The sequence below is a fragment of the Melanostigma gelatinosum genome (genome assembly GCF_949748355.1).
Source record: "Melanostigma gelatinosum genome assembly, chromosome: 23".
Lineage (NCBI taxonomy): Eukaryota > Metazoa > Chordata > Actinopteri > Perciformes > Zoarcidae > Melanostigma > Melanostigma gelatinosum.
In genome coordinates this window covers 10,466,036-10,493,308 of record NC_136656.1, presented here as the reverse complement: position 1 = coordinate 10,493,308, position 27,273 = coordinate 10,466,036, and the positions used below count along the sequence as shown (strand labels likewise).

The 27,273-nt window shown below is 42.6% G+C and overlaps 6 protein-coding genes across 8 annotated transcripts; 4 read left to right on the top strand and 2 right to left on the bottom strand.

Moving 5' to 3' along the window:
- Positions 1 to 976: 976 nt before the first annotated feature.
- On the top strand, positions 977 to 3,307 carry LOC306796678 (glycoprotein hormone beta-5-like; the record flags this gene model as incomplete). The annotated part of the gene is made up of 3 exons (XM_079295738.1): positions 977 to 1,086; positions 1,985 to 2,192; positions 3,119 to 3,307. The coding sequence occupies exons 2-3, from the start codon at positions 1,986 to 1,988 to the stop codon at positions 3,305 to 3,307; spliced, it is 396 nt and encodes a 131-aa protein (XP_079151864.1). The 5' UTR covers positions 977 to 1,086; position 1,985.
- A 2,142-nt stretch (positions 3,308 to 5,449) lies between these two features.
- Positions 5,450 to 6,226, bottom strand: gpha2 (glycoprotein hormone subunit alpha 2; the record flags this gene model as incomplete). Its single annotated transcript, XM_079295143.1, has 3 exons — positions 5,450 to 5,564; positions 5,662 to 5,846; positions 6,106 to 6,226. 3 exons carry the CDS (start codon positions 6,224 to 6,226, stop codon positions 5,460 to 5,462), a joined length of 411 nt encoding a protein of 136 aa, XP_079151269.1. The 3' UTR covers positions 5,450 to 5,459.
- Positions 6,227 to 12,924: 6,698 nt separating this feature from the next.
- On the bottom strand, positions 12,925 to 17,775 carry majin (membrane anchored junction protein; the record flags this gene model as incomplete). The annotated part of the gene is made up of 7 exons (XM_079295892.1): positions 17,672 to 17,775; positions 16,730 to 16,775; positions 16,543 to 16,618; positions 16,337 to 16,447; positions 16,141 to 16,175; positions 15,701 to 15,840; positions 12,925 to 13,081 (listed from the first exon to the last, which is right to left on the bottom strand). Exons 1-7 carry the CDS (start codon positions 17,770 to 17,772, stop codon positions 12,925 to 12,927), a joined length of 666 nt encoding a protein of 221 aa, XP_079152018.1. The 5' UTR covers positions 17,773 to 17,775.
- Positions 17,776 to 18,271: 496 nt separating this feature from the next.
- On the top strand, positions 18,272 to 20,692 carry LOC306796897 (putative oxidoreductase YtbE). Its single transcript, XM_079295964.1, has 6 exons — positions 18,272 to 18,414; positions 18,716 to 19,002; positions 19,311 to 19,456; positions 19,705 to 19,844; positions 19,965 to 20,123; positions 20,232 to 20,692. The coding sequence occupies exons 2-6, from the start codon at positions 18,764 to 18,766 to the stop codon at positions 20,409 to 20,411; spliced, it is 864 nt and encodes a 287-aa protein (XP_079152090.1). The 5' UTR covers positions 18,272 to 18,414; positions 18,716 to 18,763; the 3' UTR covers positions 20,412 to 20,692.
- A 414-nt stretch (positions 20,693 to 21,106) lies between these two features.
- Positions 21,107 to 23,453, top strand: LOC306796896 (putative oxidoreductase YtbE). Of its 2 annotated transcripts, none has more exons than XM_079295963.1 (6): positions 21,107 to 21,244; positions 21,707 to 22,008; positions 22,187 to 22,332; positions 22,460 to 22,599; positions 22,720 to 22,878; positions 22,987 to 23,453. In XM_079295963.1, the coding sequence occupies exons 2-6, from the start codon at positions 21,758 to 21,760 to the stop codon at positions 23,164 to 23,166; spliced, it is 876 nt and encodes a 291-aa protein (XP_079152089.1). In that variant the 5' UTR covers positions 21,107 to 21,244; positions 21,707 to 21,757; the 3' UTR covers positions 23,167 to 23,453. The 2 variants fall into 2 exon arrangements, with proteins under 2 accessions (XP_079152089.1, XP_079152088.1); XM_079295962.1 differs by lacking the exon at positions 21,107 to 21,244 and adding an exon at positions 21,363 to 21,496.
- A 410-nt stretch (positions 23,454 to 23,863) lies between these two features.
- Positions 23,864 to 26,546, top strand: LOC306796513 (glyoxal reductase-like). 2 transcript variants are annotated; one of them, XM_079295470.1, is made up of 6 exons: positions 23,864 to 24,001; positions 24,478 to 24,779; positions 24,899 to 25,044; positions 25,172 to 25,311; positions 25,391 to 25,549; positions 25,666 to 26,546. In XM_079295470.1, exons 2-6 carry the CDS (start codon positions 24,529 to 24,531, stop codon positions 25,843 to 25,845), a joined length of 876 nt encoding a protein of 291 aa, XP_079151596.1. In that variant the 5' UTR covers positions 23,864 to 24,001; positions 24,478 to 24,528; the 3' UTR covers positions 25,846 to 26,546. The 2 variants fall into 2 exon arrangements, with proteins under 2 accessions (XP_079151596.1, XP_079151595.1); XM_079295469.1 differs by lacking the exon at positions 23,864 to 24,001 and adding an exon at positions 24,134 to 24,267.
- Positions 26,547 to 27,273: the final 727 nt, after the last annotated feature.

Sequence of the window (27,273 nt, the reverse complement as noted above, 5' to 3'; positions counted from 1 at the left end):
ATTTTAAATAATCTCCATTTCCTGTCATAACATAACAGAGCGAAAAGGAGTTAATATACTGGACTAACATTTGTCTTATAGGTGATACTGTCAATGTTATTTTAAAAAGAACACTGCTTTAATCTGTTAGAAAGTGCATTTTCAAATAACAGCTCCAACCATTTCTCACCCTCTTGCTGGCTGTGCAGGTTATACTGTTTTGATGTGTTTTCCAACCATTTCAGCTCACTATTGATTTCCATTATTTTTCTAATTGTGGTAAAATCAATTAGCAGACTTTCAAAAGTTGCTTGAGTTGAGTAATTCATCATAATTTACATCAAATCAGAAATAAACTTTATTTCATTGCATTATGATGGAGAAAAATGAATGGAAATCAACGGCTATGGAACTCTAGAAAAATGCGCCCAAAAACGTAAAGCAGCATGTAAAATGGTTAGCTGTGATGTAAAGTATAAGTACGTTACAGTAAATGGGCTAAAACATGCAAAAACAGTGAGATGGTTTGGAGCTTTCAGAACAGAAATGTCCATGTGACAGCAGGGGAGACAATTACTCTGATGAGGTCACATTATCTTGTTTAAATCATTAAATATGAAATCGGCAGGACTTTTTAAAGTCGTAGCCAATCTACCTTTTGTCTAATTATATGGTGTCCAAGGTTTTAAATGACCCAGTAAGAGCTAAAAGTTCCGTCCTTTGTTGTCATATTACCAATCCTCCATCACAGTAAGTGTCATGACGAGTACTGACAATCCTCACATCACTGAGAGTAGAACAGAGTTGGATAAAGAACTGCACACACACACACACACACACACATGCACTCACCCAGAGAGATGCAGGCTGAGGTTAAGAAAACATAGACAAGCATCAGTTTTTTCCAGGGAGTCTCCATTATTTCTGGCTTGGGGTCTCTAATGGTATTTCATTGTAATTGCTATGATGTCAGAGTGTCCGTCCGCCCTAATGGCCTTCTAAAAACAACAACAAGGACAGATTGGTTCCATTCACATGGTTGTTGTCCGGGCAGAGAGACTCCGAAGTCCAGCTGCTCAAATCTCTGCAAGATCTTCAGCTGAAAAGGTGAGAAGTGTTTTATTTAACTTCAATTTAGTAATGTAGGGCAGGTATGCAACATTCATTTGATTTATAATCACTTTTAAGATACTTTGAACTGTTTTAAGGACAGAAAGTCTACATAATTATGTTAGCAGGCTTTTTTTTTTACACCACAGTGTAGTTCCATAGCTCATGTGGAGTTATTGTACTCAGTGTGGTGTAGTATCTCATTGCCCATAAAAGCATTCACATCATTCTGTTCATGCAGAAAGTATTTTTATGTCAGTGTTATATTTCTTAATAAGCATTCTACAGTCTGGCTCAGTTGAGGTGATTCCAGTTGTTTTAGTGCAGCGTAAGTAGTTTGCTTGAAGAGTAATGAAGCAGATGTCTCCGGTAACATTTCAGAAATGATCATTAATTCTGATTGAAACAAGAGAAGATGAACTGCTTCGTATGCCTGCAAGTGAAATTACCGAACTGTCAGATGTGTCACTTGAAAGGAAATTCAAATGTTTTTTTGTTGTTGTATGTTTTTAGTTGGAAAGTATAATTTAAGTTATTAATTACCCAATGAAATAATTACTTTTTATTTATAGATATATTTTCTTTTACAGTATAGATCGCTGCATTGGCTGCAGTAGCCATAATAAACACTAGAGGGAGTTGTGAGTCAAGTTGAATGTCACAGTATACTGCTCTGACTCTCTTTTCAGCTGTTTTGGATCATCTTCCTCTGTAGATATAAAATAGAGGCCAAACTGAATGTTTTAGTCTGTAAATATATATTTTAAGGTGAACTGTTTTCCACCCAGACAGAGAAGGTCACTTGTAGCCATAGCTGAGGAATAATGGATACACCGATTTGAATAATAGTATTGCCTCCATCGAAGTTCCTTTACTCTTTTTCTTCTTTTCCCAGCATGCATCTCCATCCCCTGTCCCCGTCTTTCCTCCTCCTCCTCCTCCTGGTTGCCGGGGCAGTGGAGGTGTGCGTGGCCCTGACAACCACACTTCACAGCTTCCGAGGCTGCGCCGTGCGAGAGTTCACCTTTGTGGCCCAGAAGCCGGGCTGCAAGGGACTGCGCATCAGCACAGAGGCTTGCTGGGGGCGTTGTCACACCTGGGAGGTAAGGTTCATACACACACACACACACACACACACACACACACACACACACACACACACACACACACACACACACACACACACACACACACACACACACACACACAGTAAAGTGACAGAACATCAGTTATATTTAGCCGATGTAGGAGTCGCACTCTTTTCTCTTGCTATTTCTGAAAGATTCCATAATACTGGAATTGTGAAACATGAAATAAATGATAAATGGCCCAGGACTCAACCCAATGACCAATTCTCCACTCAGACCCATATGTCATTGTCGTAAGACCTGCTTAAATCCCTCCAAGTAGGAAGGGTCCCTGAACTTTTAATGAACTCATTTTAGTTTGCAAGGATTCAAATTGAACCTCTGAATCAATTGAAAGAACAAGTTTTGGGGAAACTTTAGTCCGATTCAAAGCCTTTAGAGGAGAAAGAGCTCTAAATCCGCAGCAACAGCGCTGACTCAGGCACATGGCAGAAGGTCATTTTTGAAAGTCCACACTAGCTTTTTCCAGGACTTTCAACAGCAGCTCATGGTCCTCTTCAGCAGCTGGCGGTTTCTCATTTGATGATACAAATCTAAACTGCTGATTAAGTGGACTTTTTTAACTGCATCTTCATACTTTTCCCTCCAAAGAAGACGGTGACATGTAATTGAAAGCTCAGGGAAGAGCAAGGAAGTGGACCTTGGGTTCATGCTTTTATTTATTTTTTGGTCAAGCTACCAAGTCCAAGGTCAAGAATGAACCAATTTAGTCATCATGTCTCCAACACATGCTTACAAAGTGTAGAGAGCTCAGAAACGTGTTGCATTAACTGCCAATATTCCCTGTTGGAATGTGGGGAAACAGTGTCTTGTCAAAGAGCATATGGAGATCAAAAGTAACCTGTGTTCCACTTGTGTGTGTGTGTGTGTGAACCCTGCAGAAACCTGTGCCAGATCCCCCCTACATCCAGCGACACCACCGTGTGTGCACGTACAGTCGTGTCCGCCACATGACCGCCCGCCTGCCGGGCTGCCAGCCCAACATCTCCCCTCTCTACCACTATCCCATGGCGCTGCACTGCCACTGTGCCGTCTGCTCCACACAGGACACAGAGTGCGAGACCTTCTGATGGGCAGGACACCGCTTTCAGCCAACAATGTTATCAACAGTTGTACTGACATGAATGAGTCTGAATAAAATGATGAAATCAAGATATTTGAGTAAGTGTGATACTTGACACCCAGGGACTTAGAAATGAGTCTTTCTGTCGACTGAAGATGTGTGTGTCTCCTTATGCATGTCTGTTTGTGAGGAAGGAGATGTAGCAGAGCAAGCATTACATTTCAAAATAAGAGTTATCTGAGTTTTGAACACTTAAATCTTGAGGCTCAAAAAAACTGCTATACATAATAATAACACACAATAATAACTTCTCAATATCATTATTTAAGTTTATATTGTACTCACATGGCACATTGATCGCTTGGGCAAAAACCTAAACTCTCGCAAGATGGTTGAGATTATACATAGACCTCGAATGGTTAAGGTTAGGAAGTATAATAAGTTACTTTTTTCTTATTACTCTTTTAAAAAGTAATGACATGATATGATGATATTATGTTACTTGTTATGTCACTATATTATATATGTTAGAGCACAAAAGTCAGTCTGCATTGATCTACGAATGAATGTGGTCGATTCTGACAGTGTCACTTCTGGTTTATGTTGTATGAAAACTATTAACATTAATATGATCAATATTCACCGTCAGCCAGCCATTTTACATGTTGTAGACGACATACATGAACCAAGATACAAGGTGCGGATGGCGACGCTCACGCAGTCCTACCACCTTGCGGGTGGCATTTATTATTCAAATGTCAACTGAGCTCGCCAAATACTCAGCTGAGGGTGCAATGCTTGCTCTAACACCCTGGTAGAACCGGGCCTGACTTCTCGTTCTTAATACCGACACATACGGGGGTCTTGTGTGTTGGTATCAAGACGCCCTGGGAGTGAGGCCAGGCTGGAGAAACAGTGGTGGTGAGGTGAATAGGGGCCAACAGTCATGTTGTGGAGTAAGGGTTGGGGTTGCATGTGGTGGTCATGTTTAAGGTTCGGGTAAGTCAGTGTACTGTCCCCTTAATGGAAACAAGTTCATCTGTGTGTGTGTGTGTGTGTGTGTGTGTGTGCGTGTGCGTGTGTGTAAAGTGAGAAGAAAACAATCACTTTACAGTTGCAGAACAGAAATTTATTGAAATACAATTTCATCACAAACTATACAGTGCATTCTTTGTCTTTTCATTTCATTGACATTTCCAACATTATTTGGTTTCATCAATAGATACTATTTACAAAATGTCCTTTAGTTCAAATCCATAAATATAAATAAAATGTGTACGGTACATTCTTTGGTCTCTTGTCTGTGTTTAGTGGTTCTTGCAAAGAATGAAACTGCTTGTGTACATGATCTTTATGTAGATTCCAAAGGTTGACCGTATATTTACTGTTTTGTTGTTTGATCAAGTCAATGAGATGACTCAACTGCAATGCAATGTTCTCATTCATTTTGCCAAAATGTTAAATGTGAAAGTGAGGTAAACCCAGTACTTTTTGGGGGTACAGTGAGTTTGATGAATTTGATTGTAATCCTGGAGTCTCTGTGTACATATACTTGCTCCTGAGTCACTACTGTAAGTACGAATGGTGGTGTGACTCTCTATTTCTTATTTCTAGCTGCTTACAAAGTCAAGAGTCTGCCCAGCCTCAAAGCAAAGACATATAAAAAGGTTCAGTTCGTTTGAAGTGAGTGATATAATGGTTTATAAAGCCTTTTATCACATGTGCATCAATCAAGTTTTCTAGAGAAACCTCCCTTACATCACATTTTACAAAAGCGCACACAAAAGGACACACAATCACACACTCACAGAAATCTGAATTTCCCATTTCGATCGTATTCTTAAGTTACTGGGTGACTGATCCAGAGCAGGTGTTACTCTGCCTGAATGGATTTCACTCGATGTGAGTAGAACATTTCAGAGTCACATGGTTTTTCATTCTTTGAGAACACAGATGGAGGAAACCCTGGTTTTGACAGCAGCTTGGTGGAGAGCTGATGCCTTTTCAGTTAAAGTGGATGTTCTTCAACATTCAAAACAAGTCGAAATAGAAAAGAAGCTGGTTGTATTTCAATAATACCAGAGTTTGTAGCTCTTAGCTGACTAAACGTGGCTGTTATCCTGGTGTACATTAGGTATGCAGCGTACTGTCTTGATGTGTCAGTAGCGGGCCTTGCGGCACATGTCGCAGCGACACGCCTTCGCCGTCAGGATCTCGATTTCGTCATGGTGACGACCTCGAGGGCAGTCCAGGCGAACTTTGACCTGAGGGAAGTCAAGCAAGATAGACATGAACAACCGGTAAGAATGATTAAAAAAAACAACAACAAACAACAACACACAACCCACCCTTTCCTCTCACCTTAGCATCCTTGCTGATGGTGCAGCATCGTGAAGCGGAGGTGATGTTGTGGGTGAAGTTGGAGGCCACCAGCACCGAGTATCTGGACGGGAAGGCGCTGGACTCGCAGTAGCCCACGCAGGCGTAGACAAGGTGGGTGCCTTTACATGTGCCACGACGGTCACTGCGGATGGTCACGTTGAAGGCTGGAGAGGTGAGAGAAGATGGAAGGATGAGCGAGAATCAAGTCCTGTATGTGTGTGTGTGTGTGTGTGTGTTTTGGATTCAGCACTTAAAGAAATCAGAACAACATCGCCAAATCTATTGTGATACACTGATGCAAACGAGCAGAGACTTGAGAATTATAAAATCATGTTAGAAGGACTTTTGACGCTGCTGTTCTTAAGAACACATAAATGGATGCTGTTTTTTAAGACCATTTAAAAAACAGTGTGTGTTCCTCACGGTGTAGGTGACATCCTGGGGTGAGGCCGTCGTAGCTCCAACCAATAGGAGAGAAGAGCAGGAGCAGCGACATCACTGGTAGGACCAGCAGGCAGAATTGTGAGCTCATGCACAGCGACATCTGGATGGCAGCCTGGAGGATCCAAACAGAACAACAAAGTAAGACGCTACTGTGACTTAAGACCAGAGGAAATCTGACATTTAACTGTCTTTACGAGGTTTTTAATGCAAAAATAATTCCAACTTCAACTTCTTTTTGGGGCTTTTCTCAAATCTTTGCTTTTGGTCTTGTGAAATACGATAAAGTTGAACCTCTTTAGACTTTTGGAAAATCTGAAGAACTGCAAAAATGACAAACATCTTTAACTTGTGATGAGGCTGTGAGGAAGCATTGTTTGGTTATAAAAAGGCTAATTGAAAGATCTTATCCAAACATGATATCTGAGCTGAAGAAACTGAAGAAGTTTTCTATCAACCTTTGGTGATCCCGTCCTGCTGAACTCCTTCATCAAACCTTAAACCAAAGCAGGTTGCCAGAGCCCCCTCCCTTACCCACCGAGGTGATTTCCCATCCTGAGCGTCTGCCTGTGTGTCACTCGGTTGAGTAACAGCTAATGTGAATACAAACAATGCAGTCTTTATCCTTTCAATACGCCTCATTGACCAGCTACCCGCTGACACACGCATACGTACACGGCTCACACACCGACTCGTTGAAACGTACACGTAGCTGCACAGCGACATAATCAGAAACCAGACGTGAATACATTCTTTAAGATACAGAAAAGCTGTGTTTTCCGTCACAAGCATGAATGCTTACAGTGCATATATTGTATGTGCACGCATGCATGCATGATCTTGCGTGAGTGTTCATGCACACACACACACACACACACAGTCCAACACGTGTGTAAACAATAAAGTCATGTTTTCTTGGGAATTTGGGGATCCTGACCCTTGCCCTCTAAAATGGCAGCTCTTTCCAGCTCCGCTTCCCCTGCGACTGCAGCTTTGGGAATTGCCTATGTGGTGATGGTGGAGCGGCCCTGGGAACGCCATTAACGCTGCTGGTACGAACAAACGCACGGGTCAGGACTGTGTGTGTGTGTGTGAGGCCATTAACCCCGTGTCAGCTGGTGGGGCAGGGGGAAATGCCCGGCTTTTAATTGTTATGTGGGGTTTCCACGCCTGAAGGTTGGGTTTGTCTTTGAGGAAAGTGGGTTGTGATATGCTGCACCCCGCTATGAGGGAGGGCCAGTGTTCAAGACCACCAATACAGCCGGGGGAATAGCTTCCTCAGAAAATACACTTAGAGTGCTTGGAACAGTATTCCATGTCAAAATTAAGTTTGGTCAGTCAGTGCTGCCTTTAAAATAATTTAAAAAGTGTGCGTAGATGGAATGTACTACTCACAGAACACGAAACAATGTGTCTTTAAAACAACCTTCAGGACTGAACAGACTGCAAACTGACTACTGCTAAAAGGAACGAGGTTTCAACATAAATTGACATGAGGGGGGATTTCTTCAATGTAAATCACTCAATTTACCCTCTATTCTCTCAAATCTAGTTTATGTTCTTTGAATAATTTAGTTCATAGATCAGGTACTGACCAACAAGTTGCAGGAGAAGATCTTATTTTAAATAGAATTTGTAAAATTGCTATTGTATTGTACCGTCTGCATCATTATTATTATTATATTATGATGTATTATTATACATCAGAACCTGAAACCTCTACTAATTTTACTTAATACTGATCAATGCCAATAGGATGGAATTCAATACAGTTTTTCTTTTCAAAGTAGAACAATAACTTCTTATCTGTGCTCAGGTAAAATGGTTACAGCCTTAATAACAGGAAAAGATACATTATAAAAATACTCAAAGGAGGCACGTTTTGACTCATCTGTCACTGTTTGGTGTTTTTTTTAATTATATATATATAGTCCACCATATAAATAAAAATATTGCTGTGTTTTACAAATATGAATGTTGTCATGAAAGTCAAAGTCAGCAAAGTAGTGAGCTTTTTCAAAATAAAATAAAAACAAACAGAGCAAAATGTGTGCAGGTAAATATTCTTAATATGGACCATTTACACGTTTGCAAAATGTGGTAATATTATTGTTAATATAAACATAAATGTAAAAAGTCCGCAGAATGAGAATGTAAATAAACATAAGGAGAAATAAAAAGGTTAAAAGTGCATTACTTACTGGAGGAACAGAAGTCTCCTCGTATATATAAAAACTCAAAAGCTAAATTCGATAAGAAAGCAGCAATCTGAAGACCGCAGCCTAAATGTCACAGAACCAGCATTTAAAGGTCGATTCCACCAACATGTAGACTGATGCACTAAACTTCATTCCAGGTGTAAATAGCAGCCGAGTCTTACCTGGAGACGTGAAGCGGAGAGTGCAGCTTCTGGATTGCAGGACACGCGTGGCGACTGACAGGTGTGTGTGAGTGTGACTGCCCTGAGCCTCATGCAGCGATATAAGTAACACAGGTAAGAGCCAAGGCACTTATAGCTCTGGACACACCCACAATTAGAGAGCTGAGTGTGTGAATCTTTTTTTTTCCCTCCTTTTCTACAGATCTCTCTGTCTTCTACCTGCACAAAAATAATGTGAAATTATCTAAAAAAATAAAAGATGATCAAAAAAGCCTCACTTCTCTCTTTCATGTCTTTCTCCTGGAGTGTGTTACCGTCTCGCTGTCCCCTCCACCCTCCTCGCTCTGTTTTCCGACCTTTAGGGGGACCGCTGCTGTGACACAGAGGAAAACTAGATAGGTTTTCCATTAACAATAGTGAGAACACACACACAGCCTTACCACACGCATGCATTCAGACGCAAGCGTGGGACACACACACACACAAAAAAGTGTCCTTGCATGCATGTGCTCAAAATCACACAAAAGCGTTTTTTATTCTGGGCCTCAGCTGCCAGTTGATACAGTGAACTAATAAATACACTGAATGGGAGACCTCACACACACAAAGTCTGCCGGGGTTTTCCATTTGTGGCTGCAGGAGGAAGGACAGGGTCGGGTCAGAAGATACTGTGGGTTTGGGTCAACTCTGTGTGTGTGTGTGTGTGGCACATGATGGGTATATTGTGGGGAACGCCTGGCTCTGCTTCTCGTCTGTCTTGTCTTGCGCAGAGGAAGCCAGCTTAGCAACCACCCTGTCCAAACTACAGCGGGTAAAGACATCCCTTTAATGGACTCTTACATGATTTGTTGGACATTTGCAGCCGTTTCTTGGACACTTCGGTGACATGTCACAAAGGTCACAAACACCGCAGAGGACTTTCTAAAGTGTTGCCAAAGACACAAAATGGATGTCCTTTGTTCTCTTGTGGCGAGTGTCCACAAGAAACTGGGTTTCAGGGTTAAAGGAACGAATGTCTTACTTACTGGAACAGCACGAATTAGAGTCTCCTGAGGTTACGTCGATGAGTTTTGCCATGTGTCCCGAGAGAATTTGGGCTGGGTTGGGAATCCTATAAAGCCCACTGAGACACTAGAGCCTCGTGATATTGGGCCATAAAAATAAACGACTTGACTTTCCAAAAACGATCTTTGTCTGACAGACCTTGAGAAACTTCCAGGAGAATTGATTCAGGAAGTGAAGGACGTCACTATGTCGTAAAATCAGTCGCAAAACAGTAGCGGGAGGTGAACCCGTGCATTTATTTTTAAGTAACTGTGCTTTGGTTGGATCCCAGCAGTGATCACTGTTTTATTGTATGTTTTCAGCTACAGCAGCGGCTCCACATCTGTCTCGTATCCTGAATCAGACTCAGCAGGTCATCACAGGACAGCTTTCCTACAGAAATACAAACTGCAGATGCTCGTTATGACCTTTGATCAACTGAAATGACAAAAGCTGAACCCACCAAACATTTCCCGGAAGAAAAGCACTGTAATAAGTCATTCATCCAGGAAACGATAGCTTTTGATGCCTTTAAAAATGATTTCTCCACTGCAAAAAAACAATAAAGGTCCTAAAACCTGATTGTCTTATAACAAGTGACAAAAAGAAAAAAAGAATACGTGTTTTTTTTTCTAGAAGTGAGTGAGAATGAGAATAAGGTATGTCACCGCACTAGGAATCAACTTGATTTGAGTGGATTTGCTTTGGAAAAACGTTCGATTATTTCAACTGTGCTGGCAAAATGTTTCCCTTGTTTAAAGAAAACCAAACCAAAAACTAAACGTAAGACTTAAAGTCAATTACAGATAAAGACTTATTGTCAACAAATCCCATTAAAAAAAAAAAAAACATACAATGAGTTTCTCCCACTATATTATGTTTCCTATTCAGCCAAAGCCTGATACATATATCGTATTCCTGTACCATAGGGCTCTATTGTGGTCAAAAACCATTAAGCTACGAGAGGGATATTTAATGACGCATTTCAGAACAAAATATTAAAATCTCTTAATACCAGTTCAGAAAGAACAGGTTGCAGGGCTCATTTAATTCCTGATCCAGGAGAGATGCTCCGGCTTCCCGCGCCGCACACTCCCATTCTCACTCTCACACACTCACTCACACAGACACACATTCTAAGGAAAACACAATTACCATCTTATGGCCCCTCTATCCCAAACATCCCCAATCTAGTTATGTCAATGGAAAACGGAATCTGTGACATCATCAACACACAAAACTATTCGTCTGTTGACTGTAAGTTGCAGTGTGTTTCTTCTGATTCCATGCCAACCAGAGAGAGAGAGAGAGAGAGAGCGAGAGCGACTACACATCTGAGTGGCCTACAGCACCTCATCAGGAGAGAATGAAGTTTGTTAAACTGGAGACTCTCGTAGTCAAAATGCACACACAGTCACACACACACACACACTGCTCCAGTGTGACTCAGTGGGGTGACCGATGTTTGTATCGCTCTGTGGCCCCGTCGCTCTCGGCTGCCGTGGAAACCGTGGCGTCTTGAATAACTATAATGTCATTGATGTGTCCGCTTCCACTTCTGCCCTGTTATTGTAATCTCAGTGTGTGTGTGTGAGAGAATGAAAGTATATGATGTATGTGTGTGTGTGTCTGTTATTTCAAGTGCTATATGTGTGTGCATGATTATGTCTGACAGGATATTGTGTGTGTGGTCAAAGTGTGTAAGTAGATGTGAGTGTAAGATTATGTGTGTTATTTGAGGCGCTATGACAATATAAGGAGAGGATTAGGCAAAGTTTTCCTGTTTCTAAGACAATGTTTCAGTCCAGTTGACCCATTTACCCCCATATACAAACACACGCATGGACACGTGCATGCAGGAACAGACACACACACACACACACACAAAGATAGAACACTTTGCTAATTTAGATTGACAGGAGGGAAGTGGAGTTTCCACAAGGTGATACTCACTGAAGCTCAAGGTGTGCTCTTATGAGAACACACACAGTCGTGGAAATGTTAAGAAAGAGACGGCGTTGTCTGTTCATTTGACAGTCTACTGAGGAAGGATGTAAACATTTGGGTTTAATTGTTTCCTGCTAATTCGCATTTTACATAAGAAATCCCCAAACTGCATTAAAACAGAAGAACAAAGCATGAATAAAGCAGTGTGTAGATAAGTGCAGACGAAGAGACGGAGCTCTCTCAACTGGAAACCGAGTTTAAGAAAAGAAATCAAATGCAGATGGGGTCACAGATCATGAAAGGAGAGTTAAACGTCGCAGCGTTTAAGGCAGCAAAACCAAAAAATAAAAGACACACTGCTGTTTAGTTTGTGTTATTTGGAGGATGAAAAGAAGAAGAAATAATATCCACATCTAGGAAGTCACTGATATGGTGGTAAGAAAGAGAGGATCCAGTTACTGCACGTAGTAGCGAAAAGCTAATAGCAAGGACTCCATCCATAATGGTACAAAACAACATGAAATCACAAAAACAACCATTGGAAACAAAGAAGTATCTCTATTTATTAGCTTATGGTATCAATACAGAGCTACAACAACAACAACAAAAAAGAAAAAAAACAGACCCTCCAATGATAAGTGAACAACAGGTGAAATCTCAGCTAAATAGAAAACAAACACTGACACCAGTATAAAAGATGATCAATGTAGGATGAAGGCAAACAAAGGCAAACAGGTCTACGCTGTACTATTCTCCAGAAAAGACATCACACACGTTTTTAGTTTGCGCTGCAGAACTTTGACCAAACAAACCCCGGTGAGTTTCCACCACTGGAACCCGGAACACCTCCTGTCTCTCTACCACGGCCCTCAGAGCTCTCTGAAGAACAAGGAGAAGGGGAAGATATAGCTGCAAAGAGAGAGCGAGAGACAGAGTAAGCTCAGAGAAAGAACACATGGGTTTAACTGTGGGCTCACCCCATAAGGCTGCTACTGCATATCATTATTACCATAAAGAGACCACATTCGTAAGATCGCTTGGCGTGCCCCGTCAACGTGGAGATACTTGTGTCAGTCTTTTATGCGCCTCTGGCGTCTCAGCTTGTCTCAACAGACATTTCACAGGGATATTGTAATTTCCGTGCTTTTAATAGCTGGATTCCCCCATCCATTTGAATCTTTGTCAACTTTTGTCTTTCAGATGAACGGTACCAATTAGCCCTCGCGTCTCCTGTGGGTGCAAAATTGAATCAAATCTACAGTGACATCACCAGCGTCCAAAGGTATCAGTCTTACCCTTACTGTGTGCCGAGCTACTGATCTGCTGCCGGGTATATTTTCTCAGCTTTAGCTTGTAGCATGCTAGCTACTGATGGTGTGGCTGCCGTGAACCTCATACCAACCTGGCCAGTCGTCTCAACATCCCTGGCCTCACAGGTGTCCCAGGGTCAGACTCTCCCTCCTCATCACACTCCTCCTCTCCCATGTGCTGTTTTGACCCAGAATGCACTTCACCTGGAGTCCCGCTTCCTTTGACTGTGTTAACACCTGATTTCTGCCATGGTTCGTCCAACCCCCTGGAACCTTTCTGTGGGAGAGGATTAGCATAAATTAAAGTAAAATTTAAAATAGAACTGAATATGAAAAATGTTTTACAGTACTGGAAATGTAATTAATTGACCATTCGCTACACCCCTCCCACCAAATAGTGATTGTTCAACTATGGCTTGGTAGCTGTAACTACTGCAGCTTTGTATTCCTCCACATGAAGCGGTGTGCATGGGGCTGTAGTAAGAGCGGTAATCCATATGAAAATAGTTTATGGTCACGTATTGAGCACAAGTATAAGTAAACAATGCTTATCTGCTGTAGTGTAACCTGCTAACCTTAGCATTCCCAGCTAACTAGCTTACTGACAATAGCAATAACTTAGCCTTACTTACAAGGCAAGGAGTTTGCATATGATAAGTCTTTTCTGAGTTAGCATGATTATTATGTATACAGCCATCGAAAGAATATCTGAAACTCGTTTTTTAGTTTGCTGGCTAATAAAATATGCTACTGACAGTTGTCAGTTCAGCAGGTATTGACTATTGCTGACTATAGGAGGGCTACTTTTGACTTCTTCTGTCTGAAGTCGAAGGGAAAGTTTAGCGTAGCAACACTAGCTATGAGTCGTGGGGCTAAGCTAAGGGTAAGTTTGATTCTTCCATTTGCCTCAGTGTCAAAGTGTCTTTATGAGCTTGAACATGTATGGAATTAATCCATCAGAATGCCCATTTGATAACCCAATATCTGTCTTTCGACTACGCTTCCCTTGAATTTTTTTTGTGCCGACAGAACCTTCATTGTTCGCACTCAATCCTTTTTAAAGCTTGTAGACCTGTATTGGCACTTCCTTCTCAGAAAAAACAAGTAACTCAATGGGCTGACATAATTAGTTTAAATCATTTTTTCCACTTGAAACAAACGAGAGGGGAAAAAGAGTGGACACGTGTAAAAAAACAAAACAGGATCACATGAGATGAAAGGCCGTGGACGAGAAGGGAGCGGAGGGTAATTTTGGGACTTCGTTGCTAATCAATCTGAAGCACATCACCAGGAACACACACACACACACACACACACACACACACACATACACACACACACACACACACATTAACACACGTGCACTCTGTGTCTGATGTAACGCTATTATTAACCTTAATCACACTTGTTATCCTACCTGTCTGCACTAATGTCAGCCTGGGGAGAGGAAACGAAAAGGCTATTATGAGACTGTTGGAATCAGTTCATTCTAAACTGTGGGCGGAAATGACTGACTTCTTCATTTGTGACAAATCAGTTAAGCGGTTCATTAAATGTGACGAGTAAAAGACTGACCTGATCGAATAAATGAAAAATAAGTCACCTTGTCAACATGTCCTCGATCCTCTTGGACGTCTCTCTGTGCATGTGGACAACACAGAGGAAGCCTGCTGAAAGTTGGACACAACCAAGTTTATTAAATATTGTTTCTCATAATACAGTCCATTCTTCAGTTTCAGATTCTGCCATTAAGGTTTCTGTCTAAATTCATCTGGCCTTTTGTTTCTAACAGAATTTAAAGTTGTAATCGACACAATTTGTGTATCAGAACAATAGCAGCTAATATAATTGTAGGTAGGAATCGGATCTATTGAAGAACGTTACGCCAAACAATGACAATCAATGCTTGAATGTGAATCTCAGTGTTTTGTATTTAATTGGTGGGTGTCATGATGCACAATGCATGGACTCCGAAGGCCTTTAATTACATGTTGGTGGATTAAAATGCCGGATTTTGCAGCCAAAACCGACAATGTCAGTTAGATGCTTTGTTGACAAGTGTGAGTGCTCATTGGCTCATTGAAAACTCTTTTCTGTTCCCATTTTTAAAGGAGCTTTAACAAAAAACCAAACCATCTGTCGCTACACGACATCATGTAGACACACACACACACACGCACACACACACGCACACACACACACGCATACGCACGCACGCACACACACACCACACACACTACTGAACGCCATCAGTGAAACAGAAATGTGTACTACACTTGTTTTGCACCCTTCTGAGGACATGTAAGTGTAATGGCCAATGTGGTGAATATAATTCAATAATTCAAAGAGAGTTATTTCATGGACCTTGATTTCCTGTGAACTGATGATGTCGCTTGAGGCCCTGCAGGATGTTTACACAGTTTGTGCATCCGAGTGTGTGTTCCTCAAGTTCAAAACGATGAGATCATTCAGTTTACATAAGTTGGTGGGTGTGCATTTTAAATCATAATTTCCGCCCCACTGATCTGACTGTCAGTGTGATTGAGGTGGCGCCCGTCAGCCTCTTGTCTGTTTCGTAACCGCGAAGATCACTGGAGCGTGTAAGTGTGTGTGTGTGTGTGTGTGTGTGTGTGTGCGCAAAGCGGGCAGTAGTCAGAGTGGATGTGTTAGTGATAGTAAGAATAAATATATTCTATTGTCACACATTCATTCTCTTCTAAAACACTTAATCACACATTCACATGTGACCATTTTTGTGTCCACAGCGTAGGTTTTTACTCAGTACACACCTTGACTTGCAAAGATTTTTGAAACATTTAGTCATGGTTGTAGTGAAACAGAGAGTGAAAAGCTACAGGTTACAGATAAGCTGTACAGTAGTAAAGAGAGCGCTCACCCAACCACAGAAACGCTGCTTTCAGCCTCCATGTCCCTGTGTAAGTCCTTTAGGATGGCCTCCTCTAGTGGTGAATCTCTTCTCCGGCGCTTTGACTGGGGCTCAGACACAGACAGGAATCGCTGCGCAACGTCTTTCTGCTAGAAAACATGCAGTGGTGCACTGTACATGACACATGACGTGGGGTTGGACACCAGATCATTTAATATAAAACAATCCAATATAACAGCCCTGTGAGGTTTGGTAATGCTCACTTCTTACTGTTATTGTCAGAGAGGTGTTGATTCAACTACGTGGTACATGTCTGGCACTGCAATCTGGGCTGTTGTTGACATACGTCACATCAGACCAGACAGTTTGATAGAAAAGAATACTTGAACACTCCAGCCGGTATTACTTTTCTCACTGTGTTTTGTTGGAGTAACAGAACAACAACTCACTGGACTCAACTTCTCCGCTGCTTGCTTTGCTCCCTCTGCAAGAGAAATACATGTGAGGCATCGACATGTCTGAATAGCATCTCAGCCATACAGCCTGTAAAGCCCTGAGCATGTTTTACTGATAACATGTAATGCCTTGAGTGCAGAATGTGTTTCGTGAACACAACTGAGAAAGCCGTGAGTTTTTTTCGCTCACCCTTCCGTGTGTTTTTCTCCAGGTAGAGGATGAGACTAAACGGGTAAGCTCTCAGCCTCCTCTCACCCTGTGTGCACATCACCTCCGACGCTCCCTCCCACCGCTTCTTATCTGGTAGTTACAGTTAACGAAACGCAGTAAACTGCCGGTGAATGAGCATCATCATAATGGTGTGCAAGTAGAGGATCAGTAGTGTTGGAGGATACAAGGGAAGACACTGAAGTGGGCACTAGAGAAGGGTTGGAGACTGTCCAAGTTGCCAAGAACTGTCCTGAAAATGTCCTGACAACAGAGAAGAGAAAGCGAGAGAACACGTTTAAGAGAATTTAATACAGTGAGTCAACACAACAAACGTGAATGCTGACTAAGCACACGAACAGTATCCATAAATACCTCCAGCTCCTGATGGAAGTAGTTTTCTCCCATAACCTCCTCTCCTCTGATGAAATATAAAATACACACATTATTATATAGTTATACAACATTCGCAGTTCGGGTTTTGTAAACTTTTTTTCCAAACGCTGTAAAGCTGATAACAGTATAAAACCTTTTACACATCAGGCCTTTTGCTGATGCAGTACTTTGGTTGTTGAGCACTAATCCTTGAGTGTCAGAACTATTATAGGTGAAGTTTAAATGAACTCCAGGATCGGTTCGGTAACACACATCACAACGTGTAACAGTAGCCATTCTAGGAAATGGAGAAAAAAGATCAATGCCTTCTCTCTCGCCTGAAGCTCAGTCATCTCCCCGACTCCCCGGCTTTAGAGATGAAAGAACTTTGTGCAATGCTTTGCAGAATTTAATCTCGAGGAGGGAAAGGAAAGGGACGCATTGAAGGACCCAAGAGTGGGTCTAACATTGATCAATATTCCTTCCCTCGCTGGTGTATGTTTGTTCTAAGGATTCTGAGCTCGTGCTGTTTTGCTCAAGTCTGTAGCGGCTCTAATCCAGAGCCTTTCCTCTGTTTCAAGTATTTTCCCATTTCCGTCAAGCTACTTTAGCGCTTGAAGGATTTGCACTTGAGCTGAATTATTTAATTTCTGGCTATAAACTGATTTCCAGTGATGCATTGAAGAATGATCATCAAATATCACAGATGTGCAACTAGAGCTGCTTTATAAAAATGTAATTGCTAGCCTTACTTCCACGACTAAATCCTATCTCAAGCTGGGTTTTGAGATGACACCCTATCTATTCTGTCATGGTCTATACTGATTTACCAGCGGTCTGGTCTTGTTCTTGTGTTATACTTCTTGCTCTCACCAAAAGGGTAAACATATATGAAGTATAAAGACATGGCTGTGAGGGTGTTCAGAACAATGTCTGTCTTGCCTGAAGCTGCTGCCTCCTCTGATCTTGAACTTGTAGATTAAACTACCAGCTTTGAAGAATCGAGTTTCAGGGAAAGGGAAGGAGAAGGCCTGCAGTGGCATGACTGACCTAATGTGGTTTGGGCAACACAATCAGGACATAAACAGATTAATATATTAATTGATGGAGGACAACCAAAACAGAGAATACATGTCAACACTTACTGGAAATGTTGCATTGTTTAGCGAGCACCAGTATACTATAGCTCTTTACTATTCTAAACGCTCAGAAATGTTTGGTTCTCTCGCTCTCTCTTACAATTACCGTAATATCTAGAGGAAATGGCGAGCATGAAATTGGTGGGTCCTCCAGCAAGCTAACTTCAGCCTCCAACGGGACATTAACGGTTAATACCGCGGCCGTCACTCAAAAGCCTGACTCGGCTCGAGATTCGCTGGACGGAGGCGAATTCCCGCCTTCCGGTGGCGTGGCCCTTCAATGATTAGCTAGATCTTCTTCCAATCAGCGGCGTCAGAGCAGGTGTCACTATGGTGACGGAGGAAAAACCGCCCAACATGTCACATGACTGTCAGCTGACCACGCGTAGCAGGAAGTGGTAGTTGTAAACACTCCTCGGTGAGAGAGTGGAGTTAGATGTTTTTTTTTGCCTTTTGTAGCTCGTGACTTTTTATTAAGTATCGCTTTGTGAATACGCAACAAGTCCTCGCTTCCCTCGAAGGAATTAAGCTGAAAAGACCCAAAAGGTGAGATGAAAATATTATTTATTGTCAACGATTGCATCCTTATGGCGTTCCTACTCCATACTATGGTATTGTAAGTTAATTAACAACTCTCCTACTCGCTGTCACATAGTAGGCCTAATCCTAGTGTCTTCATTGTAACACTGTACTAACAGCTAATGTTACGAATGTTTCAGCGGTCTAACACCAGAACATTGCAGCATCATTGGTACTCATTTGCTCCATCACGACACGACAACCTTCCTCTGTAAAGAAGAAACTCTCTCATTTACGTCTCACTCAACCCTCTCTCCCTCTTTAACAGTGCTGGGTAGACCAACGGTACAGAAATAAGAAGTGCCTCTCAGATCAGATGTCCTCTACACCTCCTGTCCTCCTAAATACGGGGCTTCCGATGCCCCTCCTGGGTTTGGGGACCTACAAGTTGGTGGGTCGTGAAGAAGTGTACGGGGCTGTGGACGCAGCGCTGGTTGCTGGTTATCGGGCCTTTGACAGTGCAGCCGTCTACCGGAATGAAGCTGAGCTGGGCCGAGCCTTGAAGGAGCTCTTGCCCAAACATGGTTTAACCAGAGAGGATGTGTTCATAACCAGGTGAGGTACATGGGTTGTATCCACAATAGTTCAATGCACTTATTGAAGTCACTTAAACTGAAAGGGGCACACCTCTGGTTTTGGTGTCATACACACGTATTTTACTATGTTTAGTATATTTATTATCACACACTAATTACCAAGCCAAATTCCATTTGTGTGTAACATACTTGGCAATAAACTTTCTGATTCTGAGACCCAGATCATAGCATTCTCAGAGACCATATGGAGGCAGTGAAGCTCAGTGAAGTTTGACTCTGAGGTAAAGTCTCCAATTCTGAACAACCCTTCTCTCTGTCTCCCTGCAGTAAACTGGGCCCCAAGGATCAGGGAGAGAAAGCCATGGAAGGAGCCCTGCACAGCTTGTCTCAGCTGGACCTGGGTTACATTGACCTCTACCTGATCCACTGGCCTGGCACACAGGGTCTGGATGTGACTGACCAACGCAACCCAGGTAAACGGGCAATGTTTTTCTACATGTACCAAAATATCACTGGAACATCTGTGTATGTACAATCATGTAAAAACAATATGTTAAATAACTTGAAGCATCTTTTTTCTTTGACCATCTGAATGTTTTATGAATACATGCTCCACTTACTAAGAGATACGATTCAAGCTGTCTTCTCTCTTTCCTCCTCCACAATGTATTTGTACTTGAGTAACACTGATGACGAGCTCCTAATTAATATTTGACTCCAGGCAACCGAGCTCACAGTTGGGCCACACTGGAGGAGCTGCATGCCCAGGGGAAGCTGAAGGCCATCGGAGTGTCAAACTACACACCAGCACACATGAGAGAACTGATGCAGAGCTGCAAAGTCCCTCCTGCACTGCTGCAGGTAGAACGCACGAGAGGGAAAGGGGGGTGGATAACATTATGATATACATAATGGAACATAAAAAGCACCTTTTATGCACTTGTTTGTTGACTGTGTTTTATGTTGTTGTTGCTTCTTCAGGTAGAGTTTCACCCCAAGCTGTGCCAGACCGAGCTGAGGAAAGTGTGTCAGGAGTATGGAGTGTGTTTCCAAGCGTACTCCTCCTTAGGGCAAGGAGAGCTGGTCACTGACCCTGTGGTCTTGGAGGTGGCAAAGAATTGTGAACGCACCCCTGGACAGGTAAACACACACATCTTGATTAATGGCCTTTTTGGGCCAGCCTATAACTACAGCCTTCTCTGTGTTCAAAACATTTTAACAACATTTCGGTCTTTTGTTCCCCTTCAGGTCCTCTTGCGCTGGGCTGTGCAGCAGGACGTCCCAGTGCTCCCCAAGTCGTCAAAACCAGACAGAATAAAGGACAATGCCAGGCTTTTTGACTTCACACTGAGTGACGCAGACATGGACAGACTGTCAGCTTTGGACTGTGGGCAAAAGTATTGCTGGGATTCATCAGAAGTCGCTTGATAGACCACACATTTGAACACACGTTGTCTTCCATGATGCCTCTTAAATGCTGCTGCTCTTTGGCTCTGACTGGCAGTGATGCAGTGGTGGGAAACCACCACTAGAACGCTCAGTTACATAACAAAAGCATTGGGTGAATGTATTGATTTAGATAAAATGTATGAGGGTTCAAGTATGATTTTGTACAACATTGGCGAGTAAGTTCTCCTGTTTATTGTGACCCATGTGCCATAAAACACTGATCCCTTTCAGGCAGTAGATGTACAATAAACAAAAACGCATTTAATGTGCCAACATTTTAAGACTACTTCCATATTCTCTGTTGCCTCACGTTGATCTTTCATCATACTATTACAACCAAGATGGTGGCTTTTGTGTTCTAGCTTTCCCATTTGAGCTGTCTGTATTACCACATATTTGAGATGAAAGAATATGCAATTTTCAAAGTGTCCTTTGTACTGGAGAATTACAGACGATTTACACAATGAAGACTCACTTTAAAACCTCTCATCATTTATTGAGGACAGCACATGCCAGATGTTTCACAGCTGTAGAGAAAATCCATCTTTCATAAAAAAAAATACCAGCTTTGAAGAATCAAGTTTCATTGAAAGGGGAGGAGAAGGCCTGCAGGGGTACATACGGTTTGGACAACAAAATCAGAAAATAATCAGATTTATTTATGTATTAATGGCCTGTTGGTTCAGAGGGCAACCAAAATACAGGACAAGACGACATAACATCACTGAAAGTGTTGGAATTGGTTTAGCCAGGTTAGCTAGTCAGCGCAAACTTCAGTAGGCTGTACTGCTAACTGCAACATATCAGTTAAGGTAGTTATCATTTACATATTTAAATACTGTCATAAATCTCCCTGTCTCTGTCTCTCTCTCTCTCACACACACACGCAGGTTGCTGTCACATGACATATCAGTTTACCACGTATTGCCGTAAAGCGTATGCCTAGTCGTAAACATTCCTCTAATGTGTAAAGGTTGACTCAAGGTGGAATTTCCGTTAGTTCACACTTATCGTCGGTTTATGCACCTCTACTTTTAAATAATTCAGCTGAGAGCGCCGGCGAGGTGAGATGAAAATACCAATAAACGGCGTCATTGTAGCAATGCTAACATAATAGCGTTGCAATGTTCTAAAGCGGCACAAATGTTGGTTCGTTGTAACGGTGTTTGTCCTCCATTTTGACGCACAGCAAACAGTACTAATGTCATTTTAATGTCATTATAAATGGGAGATATGAAACACACCCATTTATTTCTCCCCCCTCTCTTCAACAGTGTTGGATAGTCCAAACAGGGTACCAAAGCTATAAGTTCCTTTCAGATCAGATGTCTTCCCCTGCCTCCGGTATCCCCTCTGTCCTCCTAAACACAGGGCTTCACATGCCCCTCCTGGGTTTGGGGACCTACAAGTTGGTGGTTCCTGAAGATGTGAACCGGGCTGTGGACGCAGCGCTGGTTGCTGGTTATCGGGCTTTTGACAGTGCAGCCGTCTACCAGAACGAAGCTGAGCTGGGCCGAGCTTTGAAGGAGCTCTTGCCCAAACATGGCTTAACCAGAGAGGATGTGTTCATAACCAGGTGAGGTACATGGGCTCGTAGGCCTTCCTAAAGAGCACAGCATGGCGGCGTACGGGCTTTGGTGTCATACTCCGATCATATGATTTTCCTCTCAGAGATCTTACCTGAAGCTCAGTGAAGTTTGACTCTGAGGTAAAGTTTACAATTCTGAACAACCCTTCTCTCTTTCTCCCTGCAGTAAACTGGACCCCAAGGATCAGGGAGAGAAAGCCATGGAAGGAGCCCTGCACAGCCTGTCTCAGCTGGACCTGGGTTACATTGACCTCTACCTGATCCACTGGCCTGGTACAGAGGGTCTGGATGTGACTGACCAACGCAACCCAGGTAAACAGTCCAGAATCACTGGAAACATAAACTGTATATATATATATGCTTCTCACTTTCCTCCTCCACAATGTATTTGTACTTTAGTAACACTGATGACGAGCTCCTAATTAATATTTGACTCCAGGCAACCGAGCTCAGAGTTGGGCCACACTGGAGGAGCTGCATGCCCAGGGGAAGCTGAAGGCCATCGGAGTGTCAAACTACACACCAGCACACATGAGAGAACTGATGCAGAGCTGCAAAGTCCCTCCTGCACTGCTACAGGTAGAACGCACGAGAGGGAAAGGGGGGTGGATAACATTATGATATACATAATGGAACATAAAAAGCACGTTTTATGCACTCGTTTGTTGACTGTGTTTTATGTTGTTGTTGCTTCTTCAGGTAGAGTTTCACCCCAAGCTGTGCCAGACCGAGCTGAGGAAAGTGTGTCAGGAGTATGGAGTGTGTTTCCAAGCGTACTCCTCCTTAGGGAAAGGAGAGCTGGTCACTGACCCTGTGGTCTTGGAGGTGGCAAAGAATTGTGAACGCACCCCTGGACAGGTAAACACACACATCTTGATTAATGGCCTTTTTGGGCCAGCCTATAACTACAGCCTTCTCTGTGTTCAAAACATTTTAACAACATTTCGGTCTTTTGTTCCCCTTCAGGTCCTCTTGCGCTGGGCTGTGCAGCAGGACGTCCCAGTGCTCCCCAAGTCGTCAAAACCAGACAGAATAAAGGACAATGCCAGGCTTTTTGACTTCACACTGAGTGACGCAGACATGGACAGACTGTCAGCTTTGGACTGTGGGCAAAAGTATTGCAGGGATTCATCAGAAGTCGCTTGATAGACCACACATTTGAACACACGTTGTCTTCCATGATGCCTCTTAAATGCTGCTGCTCTTTGGCTCTGACTGGCAGTGATGCAGTGGTGGGAAACCACCACTAGAACGCTCAGTTACATAACAAAAGCATTGGGTGAATGTATTGATTTAGATAAAATGTATGAGAGTTCAAGTATGATTTTGTACAACATTGGCGAGTAAGTTCTCCTGTTTATTGTGACCCATGTGCCATAAAACACTGATCCCTTTCAGGCAGTAGATGTACAATAAACAAAAACGCATTTAATGTGCCAACATTTTAAGACTACTTCCATATTCTCTGTTGCCTCACGTTGATCTTTCATCATACTATTACAAACAAGATGGTGGCTTTTGTGTTCTAGCTTTCCCATTTGAGCTGTCTATGTATTACCACATATTTGAGATGAAAGAATATGCAATTTTCAAAGTGTCCTTTGTACTGGAGAATTACAGAAGATTTACACAATGAAGACTCACTTTAAAACCTCTCATCATTTATTGAGGACAGCAGATGCCAGATGTTTCACAGCTGTAGAGAAAATCCATCTTTCATAAAAAAAAATACCAGCTTTGAAGAATCAAGTTTCATTGAAAGGGGAGGAGAAGGCCTGCAGGGGTACATACGGTTTGGACAACAAAGTCAGAAAATAATCAGATTTATTTATATATTAATGGCCTGTTGGTTCAGAGGGCAACCAAAATACAGGACAAGACGACATAACATCACTGAAAGTGTTGGAATTGGTTTAGCCAGGTTAGCTAGTCAGCGCAAACTTCAGTAGGCTGTACTGCTAACTGCAACATATCAGTTAAGGTAGTTATCATTTACATATTTAAATACTGTCATACATCTCCCTGTCTCTGTCTCTGTATCTCTCTCTCTCTCTCTCACACACACACACGCAGGTTGCTGTCACATGACATATCAGTTTACCACGTATTGCCGTAAAGCGTATGCCTAGTCGTAAACATTCCTCTAATGTGTAAAGGTTGACTCAAGGTGGAATTTCCGTTAGTTCACACTTATCGTCGGTTTATGCACCTCTACTTTTAAATAATTCAGCTGAGAGCGCCGGCGAGGTGAGATGAAAATACCAATAAACGGCGTCATTGTAGCAATGCTAACATAATAGCGTTGCAATGTTCTAAAGCGGCACAAATGTTGGTTCGTTGTAACGGTGTTTGTCCTCCATTTTGACGCACAGCAAACAGTACTAATGTCATTTTAATGTCATTATAAATGGGAGATATGAAACACACCCATTTATTTCTCCCCCCTCTCTTCAACAGTGTTGGATAGTCCAAACAGGGTACCAAAGCTATAAGTTCCTTTCAGATCAGATGTCTTCCCCTGCCTCCGGTATCCCCTCTGTCCTCCTAAACACAGGGCTTCACATGCCCCTCCTGGGTTTGGGGACCTACAAGTTGGTGGTTCCTGAAGATGTGAACCGGGCTGTGGACGCAGCGCTGGTTGCTGGTTATCGGGCCTTTGACAGTGCAGCCGTCTACCAGAACGAAGCTGAGCTGGGCCGAGCTTTGAAGGAGCTCTTGCCCAAACATGGCTTAACCAGAGAGGATGTGTTCATAACCAGGTGAGGTACATGGGCTCGTAGGCCTTCCTAAAGAGCAGATCTTACCTGAAGCTCAGTGAAGTTTGACTCTGAGGTAAAGTTTAGAATTCTGAACAACCCTTCTCTCTTTCTCCCTGCAGTAAACTGGACCCCAAGGATCAGGGAGAGAAAGCCATGGAAGGAGCCCTGCACAGCCTGTCTCAGCTGGACCTGGGTTACATTGACCTCTACCTGATCCACTGGCCTGGTACAGAGGGTCTGGATGTGACTGACCAACGCAACCCAGGTAAACAGTCCAGAATCACTGGAAACATAAACTGTATATATATATATGCTTCTCACTTTCCTCCTCCACAATGTATTTGTACTTTAGTAACACTGACGATGAGCTCCTAATTAATATTTGACTCCAGGCAACCGAGCTCAGAGTTGGGCCACACTGGAGGAGCTGCATGCCCAGGGGAAGCTGAAGGCCATCGGAGTGTCAAACTACACACCAGCACACATGAGAGAACTGATGCAGAGCTGCAAAGTCCCTCCTGCACTGCTACAGGTAGAACGCACGAGAGGGAAAGGAAAAAGGACAACGCATATAATATACTTACATGATATGTTTTGTGTTGCTTCTTCAGGTAGAGTTTCACCCCAAGCTGTGCCAGACCGAGCTGAGGAAAGTGTGTAAGGAGTATGGAGTGTGTTTCCAAGCATTCTCCTCCTTAGGGAAAGGAGAGCTGGTCACTGACCCTGTGGTCTTGGAGGTGGCAAAGAATTGTGAACGCACCCCTGGACAGGTAAACACACACACACACACGCAATGTCTTTTTGGGCCAGCCTTATTGACAGTTTTCAATAGAGATTTTTTAGCACACACACTAGGTAAATATTTAGGTCTTTTGTTCCCCTTCAGGTCCTCTTGCGCTGGGCTGTGCAGCAGGGCGTCCCAGTGATCCCGAAATCTTCAAATCCAGACAGAATACAGGGCAATGCCAGGCTTTTTGACTTCACACTGAGTGACGCAGACATGGACAGACTGTCAGCTTTGGACTGTGGCCGCATATACGATCTGGATGCATCACCAGTGGTTTGATAAACCACTGGTGAAATAATAAACTGTATTGTATCGCACCCTTCATACAAGAAATGCAAGACAAAGTGCTTTACAATACAGGAAGATAGATGAACATAAAAAGAGGGGAAATAACATCGGAAATACAACACACTGTCCTGTCATGATGCCTCTTCCAGGGTTTCCACACATCACCAGTGAATTTTCAAAGCTTTCCCATTATATTTACGCCTTTGTCCAAGACTTAATCGACGCTGTTTGAAATAGGCCTATAAAGCGATCATATGGTGCATTTAAAGACAGTGGGAACTCTGCTCTGTAATGCTGCTGCTGTTTAGCACAGCGATACAGTGGCAGGACATCACCACCAGAGAAAGTGGGAAATTGGAGTTTAGACAACAAGCACATTGGGCGAATGTATTGAGGATTTAGGTCAATGTATGTACTGAGATATCTAAAGGTTTAAGTAGCATTTTAGACAACATTGGCCAGTGGGTCGTCCTGTATGTTGTGACCCATATGCCATGAAACACTGATCCTTTTCAGGCAGTACATGTGTTGCTTACTGACCCCCCCCCCCCCAAAAAAAATTATTTTCTGTTAACAAATGTGTCAATGTGCCATCATTTTAGGACATTTAAATAAATACTATGGCTTTTGTGTTCACATTTGAATTGTCAATGAATTGCTACAAATTCGCAATAAAACGAAAATGGCCTTTTGATAGTGTCCTTGTTTACTGGAGAGTTTTACAGAGAATAACACAAGAGACTCACTTTAAAATTATTTATTCAAGACAGCATATACCAGAAGTTTCAAAGCTGTAGAGAAAACTTACAAAAGTCATTAAAAAATAAGAAAGGAACCCCCCCCCCAAAAAAAAGGAAGTAAATTTTACAATGCAAAGTTCTCCGCACACATCTGTAGATTCAAGTAATACCAAGGATGGTTGCAAAACTCCAGGTGCCCAGGCAGGTTCTCCCTCTAGGGCGTGTTCTCTGCCACACATGTTTTTAAAAGTCAAAATTACAACATGACTTCCTCTGAAATGGCTTTCCCAGCACTTGCCATCGTAATATTTTTCTCACAGTTGTGACAGCGAACGCACCGCTACATTTATTGTGCTTTTGTTCGTTTTCTTCAGCGCAATAGGTGACAGAGAGCTGTAAAGCTTAAGGCGGTAATTGGGTAAACAGACAAGGCCGGTTATGCGGCTTCACATCACAGGTTACAGCATGTTCAAGGCAGTTCATGACAATATTAAAATCTTAAATTTCATATTCATATCCGGGCCTGCGCTCTCGACACCGTGTACATATTCAGATCTGAGTGACTTAAGAGTGCAACACTATTTCTCATGACCCTGTTAGTGTGTGGGAGAAATCCAACAGCATAATATGGTTGAGTAATTTCTGTAACAGCATAGTCGAACCGTATTAATTGAGTTGG